Source organism: Lucilia sericata, unplaced genomic scaffold, assembly GCF_015586225.1.
Source record: "Lucilia sericata isolate MDLA Ls3-8-SP2 unplaced genomic scaffold, ASM1558622v1 Contig000847F_arrow, whole genome shotgun sequence".
Taxonomy (NCBI): domain Eukaryota; kingdom Metazoa; phylum Arthropoda; class Insecta; order Diptera; family Calliphoridae; genus Lucilia; species Lucilia sericata.
The window spans coordinates 194,662-213,588 of NW_023994839.1; the positions used below are offsets into that span (position 1 = coordinate 194,662).

An 18,927-nucleotide genomic window follows, 5' to 3' on the forward strand; every position below is an offset into this window, starting at 1 on the left:
GCCGAATTTTCAGTTTCGATTTCGGATTCCGCTAAAACAGATTGGAAACAATATGTTAAATCAATGTTTTTGTGGTTAAAAATACTAAAAGAACAATAATTTTACCTAAAAATATAAATAAAAGAACAGAACTAGGGACCGAACTAGAACTAAACTAGAATGAACTAGAACTGAACTAGAACTGAACTAGAACTGAACTAGAACTGAACTAGAACTGAACTAGAACTGAACTAGAACTGAACTAGAACTGAACTAGAACTGAACTAGAACTGAATAGAACTGAACTAGAACTGACTAGAACTGAACTAGAACTGAACTAGAACTGAACTAGAACTGAACTAGAACTGACTAGAACTGAACTAGAACTGAACTAGAATTGAACTAGAACTGAACTAGAACTGAACTAGAACTGAACTAGAACTGAACTAGAACTGAACTAGAACTGAACTAGAACTGAACTAGAACTGAACTAGAACTAGAACTAGAACTGAACTAGAACTGAACTGAACTGAACTAGAACTGAACTAGAACTGACTAGAACTGAACTAGAACTGAACTAGAACTGAACTAGAACTGAACTAGAACTGAACTAGAACTGAACTAGAACTGAACTAGAACTGAACTAGAACTGAACTAGAACTGAACTAGAACTGAACTAGAAATGACTAGAACTGAACTAGAACTGAACTAGAACTGAACTAGAACTGAACTAGAACTGAACTAGAACTGAACTAGAACTGAACTAGAACTGAACTAGAACTGACCTAGAACTGAACTAGAACTGAACTAGAACTGAAACTAGAACTGAACTAGAACTGAACTAGAACTGAACTAGAACGAACTAGAACTGAACTAGAACTGAACTAGAACCTGAACTAGAACTGAACTAGAACTGAACTAGAACTGAACTAGAACTGAACTAGAAACTGAACTAGAACTGAACTAGAAACTGAACTAGAACTGAACTAGAACTGAACTAGAACTGAACTAGAACTGAACTAGAACTGACTAGAACTGAACTAGAACTGAACTAGAACTGAACTAGAAGTAACTCCGTTAATTTTTAGAGTATTTTTAAAATACTAAATTTAAAACCTTTGGTCGTTTATATCGCAATTCTAAAGAAAACATCGATTAAACAAGTTTTAAAAGGATTTCATTTTGTATTTTAAAGAATTTGTTATTACATTGATTTAACATTATATTTTTTGTTTAAAACGTAGTTGTAATACCATTGTTATGAATTAGATTTATTTTATTTTATTTAATATTTATATTTATATTTGTTTTTTCTTCTTTAATATTATGTCTAATATTTAGAATTTATTATATTTAGTTTATAGATAATAAAAGTAGTAAATTATTGAAAAACTAAAATAATAACTTTTTTGCTCGTTGTTGCTATAGCAGTAGTAACTAAAACGTTTTATCTTTATGTGGCAAAAATAAAACTAAAATCAAAGTTTTACAATTCATATCAAATAATTCGTTTTAATTGTAGTAAGAAACTATAAATTATTTATAGAAAAAAATCTGTTTATTTATTCTTATGAAATCAGAAAAATTAAGATTGTTTTTATATAAAATAGTAAAGTAGTATTCATAATAATAAATGTAATTGATAATTTGAATTGTTGAATATTAAAAAAGAAAACATTTTCAAAACAGATTGATATTTCTGCGAATGTTGTGTGTTAAACTAAACGAGTTGTATCTGCTTGTAAGCACTAAAATTCAAAAAAAAAAAAAAAAAAAGAGCACTCATTAAGAACGTGCCAATATTTGACGTATGTTGTTGTTATATTTTTCTGTTTAATTGATTTAAATCATATATTCTTATAGATTTTACTTTTTTTATAAAATCAATGTATTTTATTTATAATCTTTTTTTGTCGATCATATAATTGTTATTGTTTCGTTTAATGTAAGAAAATTAAATTATAGATAATAAGAATTGTAATAACAACTAGTAAATTGAATATTAAACACAAATGTATTTGTTGTCTTGTAACAGAAAGATTAAAATTATTAATAAATAATAAGAACATTTTGTTAAAAGCATTTAGCTAGAAACGTTTATAATTGACGTTGATTTTATAAGATTTTTGATAAATGTTCTTTTTTTCATTAGGATGTTGTTATTGATTTTATTATTTAATTGAAACGCCTAAGTGATGTTAATAAATATTTTATTTTAATTGTAAGATAAACAAATTCTAACGCATTAATAATAACAAATTTATTTAAAACCATTTGCGAGAATTTAACTAGGCAAGGACTTAATATAACTGGAGTAGAACTGAACTAGAACTGAACTGGAACTGAACTAGAACTGAACTAGAACTGAACTAGAACTGAACTAGAACTGAACTAGAACTGAACTAGAACTGAACTAGAACTGAACTAGAACTGAACTAGAACTGAACTAGAACTGAACTAGAACTGAACTAGAACTGAACTAGAACTGAACTAGAACTGAACTAGAACTGAACTAGAACTGAACTAGAACTGAACTAGAACTGAACTAGAACTGAACCAGAACTGAACTAGAACTGAACTAGAACTGAACTAGAACTGAACTAGAACTGAACTAGAACTGAACTAGAACTGAACTAGAACTGAACTAGAACTGAACTAGAACTGAACTAGAACTGAACTAGAACTGAACTAGAACTGAACTAGAACTGAACTAGAACTGAACTAGAACTGAACTAGAACTGAACCAGAACTGAACTAGAACTGAACTAGAACTGAACTAGAACTGAACTAGAACTGAAATAGAACTGAACTAGAACTGAACTAGAACTGAACTAGAACTGAACTAGAACTGAACTAGAACTGAACTAGAACTGAACTAGAACTGAACTAGAACTGAACTAGAACTGAACTAGAACTGAACTAGAACTGAACTAGAACTGAACTAGAACTGAACTAGAACTGAACTAGAACTGACTAGAACTGAACTAGAACTGAACTAGAACTGAACTAGAACTGAACTAGAACTGAACTAGAACTGAACTAGAACTGAACTAGAACTGAACTGAACTAGAACTGAACTAGAAACTGAACTAGAACTGAACTAGAAACTGAACTAGAACTGAACGAGAACTGAACTAGAACTGAACTAGAACTGAACTAGAACTGAACTAGAACTGAACTAGAACTGAACTAGAACTGAACGAGAACTGAACTAGAACTGAACTAGAACTGAACTAGAACTGAACTAGAACTGAACTAGAACTGAACTGAAGAACTGAACTAGAACTGAACTAGAACTGAACATAGAACTGAACTAGAACTGAACTAGAACTGAACAGAACTGGAACTAGAACTAGAACTGGAACTTGACTAGAACTGAACTAGAACTGACTTGAACTTGAACTAGAACTGGAACTAGAACTAACTAGAACTGAAACTAGAACTGAACTAGAAACTGAACTAGAACTGAACTGAAACTGAACTAGAAACTGAACTAGACTGAACTAGAACTGACTAGAACTGAACTAGAACTGAACTGAACTAAAACTGAACTAGAACTAGAACTGAACTAGAACTGAACTAGAACTGAACGAGAACTGAACTAGAACTGAACTAAACTGAACTAGAACTGAACTAGAACTGAACTAGAACTGAACTAGAACTGAACTAGAACTGAACTAGACTAGACTGAACTAGAACTGAACCAGAACTGAACTAGAACTGAACTAGAACTGAACTAGACTGAACTAGAACTGAACTAGAACTGAAACTAGAACTGAACTAGAACTGAACCAGAACTGAACTAGAACTGAACTAGAATGACTAGAACTGAACTAGAACTGAACTAGAACTGACTAAACTGAACTAGAACTGAACTAGAACGGAACTAGAACTGAACTAGAACTGAACTAGAACTGAACTGACTAGAACTGAACTAGAACTGAACTAGAACTGAACTAGAAACTGAACTAGAACTGAACTAGAACTGAACTAGAACTGAACTAGAACTGAACTAGAACTGAACTAGAACTGAACTAAGAACTGAACTCAGAACTGAACTAGAACTGAACTAGAACTGAACTAGAACTGAACCAGAACTGAACTAGAACTGAACTAGAACTGAACTAGAACTGAACTAGAACTGAACTAGAACTGAAATAGAACTGAACTAGAACTGAACTAGAACTGAACTAGAACTGAACTAGAACTGAACTAGAACTGAACTAGAACTGAACTAGAACTGAACTAGAACTGAACTAGAACTGAACTAGAACTGAACTAGAACTGAACTAGAACTGAACTAGAACTGAACTAGAACTGAACTAGAACTGAACTAGAACCGAACTAGAACTGAACTAGAACTGAACTAGAACTGAACTAGAACTGAACTAGAACTGAACTAGAACTGAACTAAAACTGAACTAAAACTGAACTAGAACTGAACTAGAACTGAACTAGAACTGAACTAAAACTGAACTAGAACTGAACTAGAACTGATCTAGGACTGAACTAGAAATGAACTTGATCTGAATTTATTTTTCATTGGAATCCTTAAAATTTAATACGTGTAAAGTAAAAGTTGTTAACACATTCGAGTAATTAATAGATAAATACTAATTTAAGAAATTAGCGAAAAAGGCGGCTGCTAAACGACAACGGCGCCATCTAACTAAATATTCTTATTAGCAAGAAAATGATTGAGGAATGATTGATACGTGATCGTTCAAACAAATAAAAACAATTTAAGTATACAAAAACAAAACAAAAATAAGAAAGACTAAAACAAATTAACGAAACAATAACAAATTATATATGTAAGTATTTATTTAATTATTTATTTATATATGTAGTTTTTTTTCTGTATTTTCTTTTTTTTTTTTGTAGAGGTAGGTACTTAGATGTGGGTATTCTTTTAAGTAGATTTTAATATAATTGTTTGTTCGCAACAACGGTTTACGTATCAAATACAAAAATAATGCCGTAGTAGTTTAGCAACAAATAATAATATTAATAGAATACATTTTCGAAATATTGTAATTGTAATTACTTGACGTCTACTTAGACGTTGTAGTTAGACGCAATGATCGTAGTAGTTGTACTAGCACACAATAGTGAGCAGTGAGTACGTTACGTATACGAAGTATGTAATGAAATAATTATTATAAGTATAAACAAAAATAAATACCTTGGGCCGATGATAAGCTACTGTGTATTGTATTTGTACTACTTAGCGTAGTTGCAGCCGCTAATGGTGTATAGGTGCCCTTTGGTGTATAAACAAATGTATGGGGTTCACTTTTTTTGCCGCTCGAAATAATTGCCACTTGTACAGTGACTGGTTTCAATATATTTTGATGTATATACGGTGGCACAGTGCATATTAAATGGGTCTATATGAATATAAATAAATATTGCAATTGATTAATAACGAAAGTGAAATTTATTTCATTTCTTTAACATACTTGCTGTAAATATTCTTTGTCGGGCAACACTGTTTGTTCCCACAGTCCAGCGCCTATAATTGACATATCATTTGCTGATGCAGCGGCTGACTTGAGATCATCATCGTTGTTGCCACTGACACTTTCATAGGTTTCTTGAAATATCACATGTGTATCTTTGAGAAAATTTTTACCGATTATAAATAATTCCAGACCACCGTCTACTGGGCAAGAGTTAAGGGATTTTTTGCAGATTTCTGGTACACCCGGCGGTTGAGCTGTTGATAATAGTTATAAATGTAAATATAAAATATTGCAAATGTGGAAATTTTATAATAACTTACTGCATATAATGGGATTAGAACAGACTTGTAGTGTTTCGACGGTGCCATCATCATGTGTTAATTGTGTGCGAAATACCATGCGACATCGTGTTGATTTCTTTTTATTCTTTTGTGCAAGATGTTCTGGAAAACGATGTTCAACATCGACATTGCGTTCCTATAAACGAAAGTAGAAATTTATTAAGTCATAGATAACAAATTTGAAATTTTATTAGAAATTCAAAATTTTACTAGGATTTTGAAATTTCATTAAAAATTCGAAATTTCATTAAAAATTCCAAATTTTATTAAAAATTCTAAATTTTATTAAATATTCGAAATTTCATTAAAAATTTGAAATTTCATTAAAAATTCGAAATTTTATTAAAAATTCAAAATTTTATTAAATATTCGAAATTTCATTAAAAATTCGAAATTTTAGTAGAAAATTGAAATTTCACTATAAATTCATAATTTCACTAAAAAATAGAATATCCCTAGAAAATTGAATTCTCAAAATCATTGAGAATTCTTTAGTAAACATTGGTTTCCAAAGGGTTAATTAAACAAATATGATATTTCTTTATATATAAAAAAGTGTTGATATTAACATATGGTTAAGAAATAAAATCCTCTCCGTTTTCAGGGAAAAGAGTAAATATTGTGATAACAAACATTAAACATTATTCATGTATGTAGTCTTGAAAACAAAAAGATAAGGTAACAGACTAATGTATACAACATACAGAATTATTTTAACAATTTTTTCATATTTTATTATCACTAACGGCTCCGTAATAAAAGACAACCTTGTTTAACAATTTAATCATAAAATCTCACAAATGAAAAAGGGAAAATGTTTATTGCTTTATGGCGGAGAGTATGAGAAAGAGACTAGGGGAGTTGAATTAATCAATCGATAATTAATTAACATGTTCAAAAACCTTTTGTTTCTATTATTTAAGTAATTAATTGCTTTGTGATTATCAGAATAGGTACGAGAAGGAGATTAAAACAAGAAACATTCGTTTAGAAAATTGTTTAATTTCTTTTTAAGGCGATTTAAAGTTTATTTTTAACCTCGACAAAAGCGAGTTTTTAGTGAGAAGTTTTTCTAAATCTTTTCTAAATCTATGAATGGGCAAGTATAAGTTAAAATTTTTGCCATAACTTACCTTTAGTATACCCACGCAATCACATGTTATGGTCATATCTTGCTCTGGCTTAAAATCAATTTCTATAACCACAGTACCATCGACTTTCTTTCATTACATTGCGTGGAATTTTTGCCCGCCACTTTGCAGGCCTGATAGAACATATGGGGAGCAACTCGGCCAATGTCGGTGCCAATAAATACTTGTAACGAAGTGGGTTTATTATAGCCCACTAAACGTACTATGGGAAAACCATTACCACTGCGATCTTTAACGGCGCCACGACTGCCCTCGGTTTGATATCTAATAAAATATATAAAGATTAATAAAATGTCTGTAATACCATAGCAGAAATATAGAAGGTAGTCTCAATCAAAAAAATTAAATTTAAATAAGGTTTTTTGACGTTTTCCTTATTTTAAACATAGCAGAAATATAGAAGGTAGTCTCAATCAAAAAAATTAAATTTAAATAAGGTTTTTTGACGTTTTCCTTATTTTAAACTTTATATACAGAGTTGCCACATGTTAAAAATTATAATGGATTTCAAAAAATATTTTACCAAAAATGTGTAGTTAATTTATATAAATAAAATGTATGTTATATTAAAGGAAGTTAATTAAATTACTGATTTCCTCTACAAACTTATAAATAATAAATATGTCAGATTTTGCTTAATAAGTTGTATTTTTAAGATAGATATTACAAAACTCCTCACATTCTAGTGTACTAAACCAACGCATGTACATACCTAGTAGTTATTGGGATAGCATTTCTATCCAATCTTGCACGTTTTGAATTGATTGTAATGTCACTTTTAAAGAAATGATCTGAACAAACCATAGGCTCTTTTGGCAAACTTTCTTCGTTGGTTTTGCATCTTTCAAGCCACTGTTGGCGTTTACCCGGTAATATAGGGACTTTAAAAAATCTTACATTGGAATTTTTGCAGAAGTATTTCGGATTTTCGCAGTTCGGGAAAATGCAGCTCATATTTATTCTCTAATTAATTTTACAAATTAGTTTTCAAAGATTTCAATATAAATGTGATTTTATTCAAAAGAACTATTTTTATAATATTTTCTAACTGAATTGAAATTATTTTTATAAATTTTTTACATAAACTTCAAAGCATATATAGAAATTTTATTATAAAATGGGAAAAATTAAACTGTATATGGTATCACTAATTTAACGAAAACTTCAAAATCCTTAAACATGTCAGATAGAGAATTTAAAAAACTAATGAGAGATTGACACTACCTTCTATATTTCTGCTATGTGTAATACATAACTAATATTGTAATTCACTATAAATTGATGACATTTTCGAAAATTTTCAAAAACATTTTGTAAAGTTTAAAAAAATGTTCAAAGTAGGGTTCTATAGTTGAAACGAAAAGTCGACTTTTTGACTTTTTGCATTTAGTTAAAAGTCGACTTTTCGACCTTTCGACTTTTTCCATTTTTCTTTTATTTAAAAGTCGACTTTTAGACTTTTCGACTTTTAGTATTTTATAAATGGTCGACTTTTCGACTTTTTCCGAATTTTCGACTTTTTTCGACTTTTTGACTTCTTCCGACTTTTTTCGACTTTTCGACTTTTTTCGATTTTTCGACTTTTTTCGACTTTTTTCGACTTTTTCCGACTTTTTCCGACTTTTTTCGACTTTTTCCGACTTTTCGATTTTTTACGACTTTTTGACTATTTTCGACTTATTTCGACTTTTTTCGACTATTTTTTACTTTTTTCGAGTTTTTCCGACTATTTTAGAGTTTTTGACCTCTTTTCCACTTTTTCCGACTTTTCGACTTTTTTCGACTTTCTTCGACTTTTTTCGACTTATCGACTTTTTTCGACTTTTCGACTTTTTTCGACTTTTATTTACTAAGTCGACTTTTCGACTTTTTTCATAGACGATAGTCGAGTTATCGACTTTTTTGGAACAAAATAGTCGACTTCGACTTTTCGACTTTTTTCTACAAAATGTCGATTGTTCGATTATTCGAAAGTCGATTTATAGAACCCTAGTTCAAAGTATTTTTAAAATTTTCAATCACTATAAAGTGATAACTAATTTTAAAACTTTCACTTACTTTTGAAATATCAGTTTACAGTGAATTGCATAACTTATATTGTAACTTAAATACCTGGCTCTGTGTTGCTGTTCTGGCTGTGAAACAATTTCCAATTGTATGCGACCATTTGATGAAGTGGCCACACTATTTGGCGGGGTAGCCGGTTGTCTTTTATGAGCCACTCTCGTCATACCCCTAGCACTGGCGGCAATAAATCTGTGGATAAAAATAAACAGAAAAACAATATTTAAACTATGTTTTTAATATTAGTTTATATAAAAATAGTTTAAATAATAAAACAATTAAATGATAATGAATAAAAAATGGTCATGATTTAAAGAAAATATTGAAAAAAAAACTAAAAATAATACAAATTACATAAAAAAATTGTGTTAGTTTTTCAACGAGGCCGAAAAAATATTGTCACTAGATTAATCCAAAGTATTATAAAGCGGTGGGTTGGTTGGGTTAAAAACATTAAAAAATTTTGCTTTTTGGTATTTCTTTTTTTTTTATAAAAAAAAATACACCAACATAAAAGAACATAATAATTGTAATATAAAATAATTACACAAAAACAATCTCCATAATTAAAAAACATAAAAGAGAGATTTTAAAAAAATTTGTTTGATAAACTACATATAAAGAAAAAAGTTATATCATTGATTTCAAAACAAAAATCTTCTTACTTTGAGCTAGTGGGTGCAGCTATATGAGAGCTTTGAGTGTGTAATTGCACCGGTCTGGTATTAATAGCGGACATATTTGTGGTTGAACTTTCAACCGGCATTTGAGCGCTGGCTATTTTACGTATGAAGGCATCTTCACTGCAGGCATCATCATTATCCAAATCCACCGCTATAGTTTCAATCTTTTTACGTTTAATACCATGTCCCTGATAATGATGATGATGTTGGTGGTGATTGTGTTGATTATGTGAATGATTCTGATGATGATGATATTTATCAGAATGAGGTGACGTTGCAGACGAACACGATGATGAGGATGATGACGAAGAGGATGATGATATTATTTGTTGATTAGTTATTTTGAGATTTTTACGATGTCGTCCGCCATAATTGTCATCGGAATCATCGGTACAGAAATCTTCATCTTCGGATTCAGTATTTTCAGTATCATCATTTAAGAAGGGTAATTTTTTAGCTGGCCTAGATCTATGATAAGGTTTGGTTATTGGTTAATTTTACTTTTTACTTCTTTTATTTTTTTTGTTATAGCTTTTATTTTAGAAAAAAAGTTAGAAAATTTTGTATAGAAAGTTTAGAAAAATGTACTATTGAAAGGTTACTAGAGTTTTAGTAGAGGAGAGAGGGAGAGAAAATTGAAAGAGAGTGATGTGGTTTTAGTAGATGTTTAAAGGATTTTTTAAAGTTATGATAAAATACCAGAATTTGTAAATGAACTTATGAATTAAGTTAACTTTTATGAAATAATTTAAACCGGACTTTGAGGATAATTCTAATGTTTGTTTTCTATTTGTCCTTGGGATCGGTGAACTTTATTTATCTAGTAAACTAGTGAAAGCTTTACTATTGACTAAGTCCATTGAATAGTTTATTGACTAGTCTATTCACTAGTTCATTATTTATCTATTGACTAGTCTACTGAATAATCTGTTGATTGGTTTATTAATTAGTCTATTGACTCGTTTATTGACTAGTCTATGGACTATTGCTTGTTCTGTTGAGTATATTGGCTATACTATTACCAGCCTATTTAATAGTTTATTGACTAATTTATTGACTAGACAATTGAATAGTCTACTGACTAATCTATTGACAAGTCTTTGGTTGGTCTATGGACTATTGGTAGTATGTATATTGACAAGATTAATAATATTTAATAGTCTATTGACTAGTATGTTGACTCGTTTATTGACTAGTCTATGGACTATTGCTTGTTTTGTGGACTAGTTTATTGACAAGACTATTACAGCCTATTTAATAGTTTATTAACTAGTCTGTTGGCTAGTCTATTGACTAATATATAGTTTGTTGACTAGACTAGTCTGTTGAATAGTCTGTTGACTGGTATATTGACTCTTTTATTGACTGGTCTATGGACTATTACCAGTCTACTCAATAGTCTATTGACGAGTTTATTGACTAGTCTATTGACACATCTATGGACTATTGATTAGTCTGTTTACTTGTCTATTGACTAGACTATTACTAGTCTATTTACTAGTTTACTGTCTAGTCTAATGAGTTGTCTGTGAACTACACTGTTGACATGTCACTTGACATGACTGGTCTATGGACTAGCCTATTGACAAATCCTTTTATGAGAAAAAGTTTAAAGAAAAGTACTTCATATGTCATGGGGTTACTGCGATATTTTCGGATGTCAAAAAGTACAATAGTACTGAATTGTTATTGCCTGATTAAGCATATCGGCAGAGAGTAAAAAAAGTTTGCAAGAGAGCTCTTTTCGTATCGCTGCTCTAATTTAAATCCAATCTCTACAAGTTGAAGTCACTGGTGGATACATAAAGTATCCACAAATTTTTTATATATGCAGACCCCTTGGAGAGCAACCATATTGAAACACTATCATGCATTAAAAATTTCAAATAACGAAACGTTTTCAAAACAATGTACAAATTTAAAATGCAAAATACTTCTATTATAGGTCTTTGCCATTTGTAAATTTTCAACAAAGACCAAGAGAGAGATAGGGAGAGAGAGAGAATGGCAGGTAGGGTGAAAACAACAGAGTGGGGTGGTGCAAGAAATGCAAAACAAAATCCGCAAATGACAATTTAAACAATTTAATTTTAGAAATAAATTTAAAATAAAATTTAAAATGTTTTATACTTTGAAAAAAATTCAATTAATAAAAAAATTAACAAATTTAAATTAAATTTAAAATTCTTTAAAAGAATAAAATTAACTAAAATCTAATTGTTTTTTTTTATTATTTTAAAAAAGGCGACAGAAAGGGAGTTTTGTTTTTTGTTTAAATTTCACTTAAAAACACCTTGGTTTTTTGTATTTAAAAAAAAAAAAAAAGTTAATTTGTTTATAATTTGTTAATATACAGACATTTGTTGTGTTGTTTTGTGTAATAATAAATGTATTTATTTTTTTATATATTTGTTGTTATAAAGTAACAATTAAAATTATGATGTGGAGACTGGTTGTTGATTTGTTTTTTGTTTAAATATTACATTTTATTTTAATATTACATATTAATATTTTTTTTTAACATGCCAGCAAAGTTTGATTTACAACATGTTATTAACCCACAGTGAATGACAAATAGAAAGAAGAAGGATTTAGTATTTTTCATTTATTTGTCTTTAACTAGTTTTATAAAGCAAATTTGATTATTATTTTAAAATCCCAAAATAAAATTATGAAAAAATTTAACCTTTTAAATTTATCGCTTCCTTATCATTTGTTTAATTAAGGATTCTTTAATCAGCTGTTTGTTATCTTGTTTTTTTTTTATGTTTACCATGCGCTTTAAACAGAACCTTCTTAATAAGATAAATTATATGAAAATTCTAAACATTACTTTGAATTTAACCGAATTTAAATACTTGTATTTGTTTAAAATAAATGTTAATTTTAACACCCACTGTTCGTGGTAGGTTCTGTCTGTCTATATGTATATTTATATAGAAAAATTGCTAGTTGAATTTGTTTTCATTTTTTTGTTTCTGCTAAATTATTAACAATTTAATCTTTAGCTGATAAGATAAATATAGACAAACTTGTGTCTTTGTAACAAAACGAATTTTATATTGCTAGAATCAAATGAATTTAAATTGTTTTTTTTTAACATTTGCAAAAAAACTCAAATGTTTTTTTTTTTAACCATGACCTACAATAAATTAAATGTTTTTTAATATATATTGCAAAATCATTCTTAAGGTGACAGTTTAAGGTATTAAAAATTATAATTTTTTATTTAAAATATTTAGAATTTTTTAAAATATTTTTTTCTTTTGTAAAATTGATAAGCCTGCCGGTGTTTTTTTTTTTTTTAAATCTAATATATTAAACTGTAGATGTTTGTGTAGACACATAAATTTGTATATAAAAAATATAATAAATAGAAATAAATACTAGAAAATAAAAGCATTTGCTAAAAGCGTGCCATTTTATTATTAGTGTAATCTAAAAATATACAGTGCGACCCAAATATTTGTGTAAAATCAAAACAAGCAATTAATTGCTTTAGATTTATTTTAAAAATTTATATTTTCTAAAGATTTTTTAATGACATTTTTTTAATCCCGGCATTTCCCGGGAAATTTCTTATAAAGATAAACAAAAAATTATTAGATAATAGTGATAAATAGGCTAATCCTTAGTCAAGTTCATAGATTATGTCATAGACTAGAAAATAGTTTAACCCATACATATTCCACAGACTATAGATTAGTCAAACGATTAGTTCATATTCTAATTCATAGATCAGTCCATAATCTATAATAAAGACTACTCAGTAGACTAGTCTATGTTGTAGTCAATAAACTAGTCTTATACATAGATTAGTCCACTGACTTGTCTATAGACTAACCGAATAACTAGTTAATAGTCTTTTTTATAAACTAGTCTATGGTCTAAATCATATACTAGTAAATAGTCTAATCCAAAGACTAGTATATATACTTTGTCATAGCCTAGTATATATACTAGTTAAAAAACCTCTCCATAAGCTAGTTCATGGTCTAAACTAGTAAATAGTTTAATACAAAGACTAGTGTATAGACTTTGCCATAACCAAGTCCATAAACTAGCTACTGGTTCATAAACTAGTCAATAGATTAGTCCATTGACTATTTCGAAGATTAGCCCATATATTAGTCCATTATCTTGTCTATAGACTAATCTATAGACTAGTTAAAAGACTTCTCTATAAACTAATCCATGGTGTAATTCTTAGACTAGTCCCTAGACAAGTCCATAGACTACGAGGTAGTGACTAGTGAATGGATTAGTTCATAAACAAAACAATAGATTAATCCAAAGATTAGACTAGTTTATAGACAAGTCCCAAAATAAATCGAAGACCAGACCAGTTAATATACCAGTCGATAGTTTAGTCAGAAAGAACTGGCAGTATAGACTAGTCCATACACTCATTCATAGGCCAGTCTTTACACTAGTTCATACACTTACGAATGAACTAGCCAATAGACCAGTATAATAGTTCATAGACCAGTCCAAAGTCTAATCCGTAGACCATTAAATAGACGTGCCCATAGTCCATACACTTATCCATAGACCAGTCAATAGAACAGTATAATAGTTCATATAATAGTTCATAATCGGTAGACCAATATAACATAAACCAAAGTCTAATCCGTAGACTATATTATAGAAGTGCCTATGGAGTGTATATTGACTAATCCATAGATCCGTCTTCAGAATATTCCATACACTTGTGAATAGACTATCCAATAGATCAGTATAATAGTGCATAGACTAGTTCATTGAGCAGTCAATATACCAGTTTAAAGTATAAACAGTAGATTATTATTAGACAAGTCAATAGACTAGTCCATACACTTACGATTTATCCATATACAAGTCTTTAGAGTAGTCTGTAAACCACTATGTAGACGTGCCCATAGAAGATTCTATAGACCAGTCAATAGGATAGTCCATACACTTATGAATTATCCATATTCAAGTCTTTAGAGAAGTTAATATACTTAATAGACTAAAGCAGTATAATAGTTCATTGAACTGTCAATAGATCAAACCAAAGTCTGATCCGTAGATTATTATATAGACGTGCCTATGGATTGTATATTGACTAATCCATAAACCTGTCTTTAGGCTATTCCATACACTTGCGAATAGACTATCCAATAGGCTAGTCAATAGATCAGTATAATAGTTCATTGAACAGTCAATAGACCAGTCTAAAGTATAAACGGTAGATTGTATAAACGTTCCCACAGACGAGTCCATAGACCAGTCATACACTTCGGATTTATCCATATACAAGTCATTAGAGTAGTCTGTAGACATGTCCATAGACCAGTCAATAGACTAATCCATGCGCTTATGACTTATGCAAGTCTTTAGAGAAGTCCATATACTTGTGAATAGACTAGTCCAGTATGAATTGTTAATAGACTAAACAAAAGTCTGATCTGTAGACTATTATATAGACGTGCCTATGGATTGGTCTGTTGAATTAACCATAGACCAGTTTTTAGGCTAGTCCATACACTTGTGAATAGACTATCCCATAGATTAGTCAATAGACCAGTATACTAGTTCATTGAACAGTCAATAGACCAGTCCAAAGTCTAATCGGTATACCGTTAATAGTCAATAGACTTAACAATACCCTTAGGATTTATCCATAGACCAGTTTTTAGATAGACTAGTCAATAGACTAGTCAACAGATCAGTAGACCAGTCCAAATACCAGACCGTAAAGCATTATATGTATAGATATGACCATAGGTCACTTTTTGGACTATTCTACACTTGTTAATGGACTAAACAATAGACTATTCAATGGACTAGGCGGTAGATAAAACCAACTATTTGACGTACAATCAAATACCTAAACTGTCTTATTGTACGTACGACAACTAACTAAGCAAGAGATAAACAGGTTTGTATTCTGTGTGAGAAATTTTTGTGTGCGTAAACTCGCTATTTGTAAGCACTTAATTAAGTAGTTTTTTGTAAGCGAGCGAGGCTTATTTAGCTTTTTCAGTGAAGGTTTTTTGTTGGGTAATACTATTTTAAATCTACTTCTGCCTTTTTTTATAATATTATTTGTTTATTCTTTTAACTAACAAGAAAAATTAATTAAATTACATATTCTAATTGACATAAACAATTAATTAATTGATTAATTTACTTTTTAAAATATTTTATAATTCTCTCTCTCTCTCATAATTTCAAAAAAAAACTATTATTTATGTTAAAAAAATTTTGTTTTCTTTTGTATTGTTTTGTTTTCTTTAGTTTAATGACACGTGCCTTATATTTCAACTAATATGTATTATTTATTTAGATTAGATATTGTTTATTTTATTTGAACATACGAGTCAACTTAGTATATTATATTTTATTTTGCTATATTTTTTTTTGCAGTCTCTCCTATATTTGTTGTATAGTTTAGTACTATTTTATTAAATACAAATCGTTAAATCACCTTGAGAGTTTTTATTTTTATTTTTGTTTTTTTTTATTTTATTTCGTTTAAATTTTTTTTCTTTTTCTTCTTGCAAAATGTTTAAATGAAATTTTAAGAGTATAGAATATTTAAAAGCAATTTCTTTAGACAATTATTTTTTTGGCAAATAATTTTAAAATTATCTTTAATTTTGAAAATACCTTGTGCTTAAATATAAAATGATCGATATTATTTAAAGAATGTTGTAAACATAGAAAAATTATATAATTAAATTTTAGTCATGGGTTATTTTAGTAACAGATTCATTCATTTGGCAGATTTCATTAGAAATTGGTAATTTAACAATTTACTTAATGAAGCAGTTTTTGTTTTTGAACTATTTTTGATTAGGGTTCTATAGTTGAAACGAAAAGTCGACTTTTCGACTTTTTGCATTTAGTTAAAAGTCGACTTTTTCCATTTTATGAAAAGTCGATTTTTCGACTTTTCGACCTTTTTCATTTATTTAAAAGTCGACTTTTAGACTTTTAGTATTTTATAAATGGTCGACTTTTCGACTTTTTCCGACTTTTCGACTTTTTCCGACTTTTCGACTTTTTTCGACATTTCGACTTTTCGACTTTTTCCGACTTTTTCCGACTTTTCGACTTTTTCCGACTTTTCGACTTTTTGATTTTTTACGACTTTTTGACTATTTTCGATTTAATTCGACTGTTTTTCGACTATTTTCGACTGTTTTTTTACTTTTTTCGAATTTTTCCGACTATTTTTGAGTTTTTGACCTCTTTTCCACTTTTTTAAAATTTTCGACTCTTTTCGACTTTTCCGACTTTTCGACTTTTTCCGACTTTTCGACTTTTTCCGACTTTTCGACTTTTTCCGACTTTTCGACTTTTTTCGACTTTTCAACTTTTTTCGACTTTTCAACTTTTTTCGACTTTTCGACTTTCCGATTTTTTGACTTTTCGACTTTTATTTACAAAGTCGACTTTTTTCATAGACGATAGTCGAGTTATCGACTTTTTTGGAACAAAATAGTCGACTTCGACTTTTCGACTTTTTTCGACAAAAAGTCGATTGTTCGATTATTCGAAAGTCGATTTATAGAACCCTATTTTTGATGTTTTGGGTTAAAAAATTTAGCGCCAAGCCAGTGTTTTTTAAATACTTATAACTATTTACTTTTTTTATTGAAATAACTATTGTTTGAAATATTAACATGATATTTGATAACACTTTTAATTTTTATAAAAAAAAAAAATATATAAACAATTAAAAGATAGTAGGTAGAACAATTTCTAACATCGATTGTTATCATAAAATGACGTTAATCAAACTCGTGTCATAACAAAACTACGTCATAAGAATAGTCCTCGAACAAAACAAAGTCTAATTGATTGTTTAAGTAATTTAGCTCTAAAGACATGAATATAGACATAATTATGTCTTAACATGAACTCAGACATTAAAAACTTAAAAGTCTACCTACAAGTATATATAAATAAAGAAAAATAAAAATATTGACGCTCAAAGAAATTAAATATCTTTAGACTTAATAAAACTAAAGCAAACGTTAAGTGGCCCCAAAAATTTTGAAAAAAAAAAAAACTATTTACAAAAATTATTTTCAAACAAAAATCTTTATAAAAAGTGTGAAAAGTGTTAAGTAGTTGGAGGTACACAACATCAAAAATAAAACGAAACGTATGTATATCTTTTCTTTCTAATTTTTCTAGGAAAATTTAAAAAAGAAACAAAATAACGTATTTATACAAATAATTAAGTAAAAAAATTGCCACAATAAAAAGCAAATAATAAAAAAAAAAAAAACTAAAAATAAATTTTGAATTTGCAAGAAAAGAAAAAAAATAAGAAGTAACAATGAGCATGAATATAAATAATTTGATATGAAAATAAAAAAGTAATGGGAAAAATTTTGTTTAAACCAAACGAAAAATAAAATAAAGAATTCATTACTCTAACTACACAGCAATTGCAATTGAAATTAAGAAAAGAACAAACAAAAATTTCTATTGAAAATGTTGTGTAGCAGATTTAATTCAAAAACTAATAAATTATAAAAAAAAGAAAAATTATATAAATTTTCTTAAAAACTCACCTTGAGGCAGGTATAGCTCTGATCAAATGTTGTTGTGGTGAATGTTGTAGGCTGGTGCCTGATGAGGACGATGTTGTATTCAGTGATGTGGGACTATTTTGTAACGATGAACTCTGTTGATGATGGTGATGATGATGAGGCAGGGAGGTTGAGGAGGAGGATAAATTTGTACTTGAATTGGGGCTACTGGTTTGCTGTTGTTGCTGCTGTTGATGCTGGCTATGTTGTTGCTGCTGCTGTTGTTGAACTTCAACATGTTGATCGAAACCAAAACCACTATCATTTGAATTATCACAGGGCGGTGGATGTGGTCGTATAGGAAAACGTTTACCAGGCACCATTTTACCCGGACCGATCTGTAATAACACACAAATTTTCAATACAATTTGTTATATACAATATTGCATTACAAAAAAACATCCACTAAACTATACAATTAAGTCTAGCTATTTGTATGGATTATGTGAGAAACTTGTTGACCTATACATTATTTTATTATAAACGTTTAAAACTTGTTAATTAAAATCGTCTAAATGTATATACTAAGTAGACTTATCATATAACTCTCTAGTCGGACAAGATTTACTACTTTTATTATAGGGGTTAATTGCAGGAGTTTTAAAGCATTTTTATTGTTATAACAATCAATATTAAATTATTTTTAATTTAATTTAGTTATTTAATATTAATCG

At 28.9% G+C, this 18,927-nt stretch overlaps 1 protein-coding gene across 1 annotated transcript in view; it reads right to left on the bottom strand.

Annotated features, from left to right (window-relative positions):
* Positions 1 to 18,600, bottom strand: part of LOC119608535 (nuclear factor of activated T-cells 5-like) — a gene marked incomplete at its 5' end in the record, with an annotated part of 29,994 nt that extends 11,394 nt beyond the window's left edge. Inside the window, 8 exon segments of the mRNA XM_037962991.1 lie at positions 5,165 to 5,369; positions 5,442 to 5,698; positions 5,765 to 5,921; positions 6,919 to 7,010; positions 7,013 to 7,200; positions 9,049 to 9,192; positions 9,666 to 10,151; positions 18,236 to 18,600. Coding sequence (XP_037818919.1) covers positions 5,165 to 5,369; positions 5,442 to 5,698; positions 5,765 to 5,921; positions 6,919 to 7,010; positions 7,013 to 7,200; positions 9,049 to 9,192; positions 9,666 to 10,151; positions 18,236 to 18,600 — 1,894 coding nt within the window.
* Positions 18,601 to 18,927: the final 327 nt, after the last annotated feature.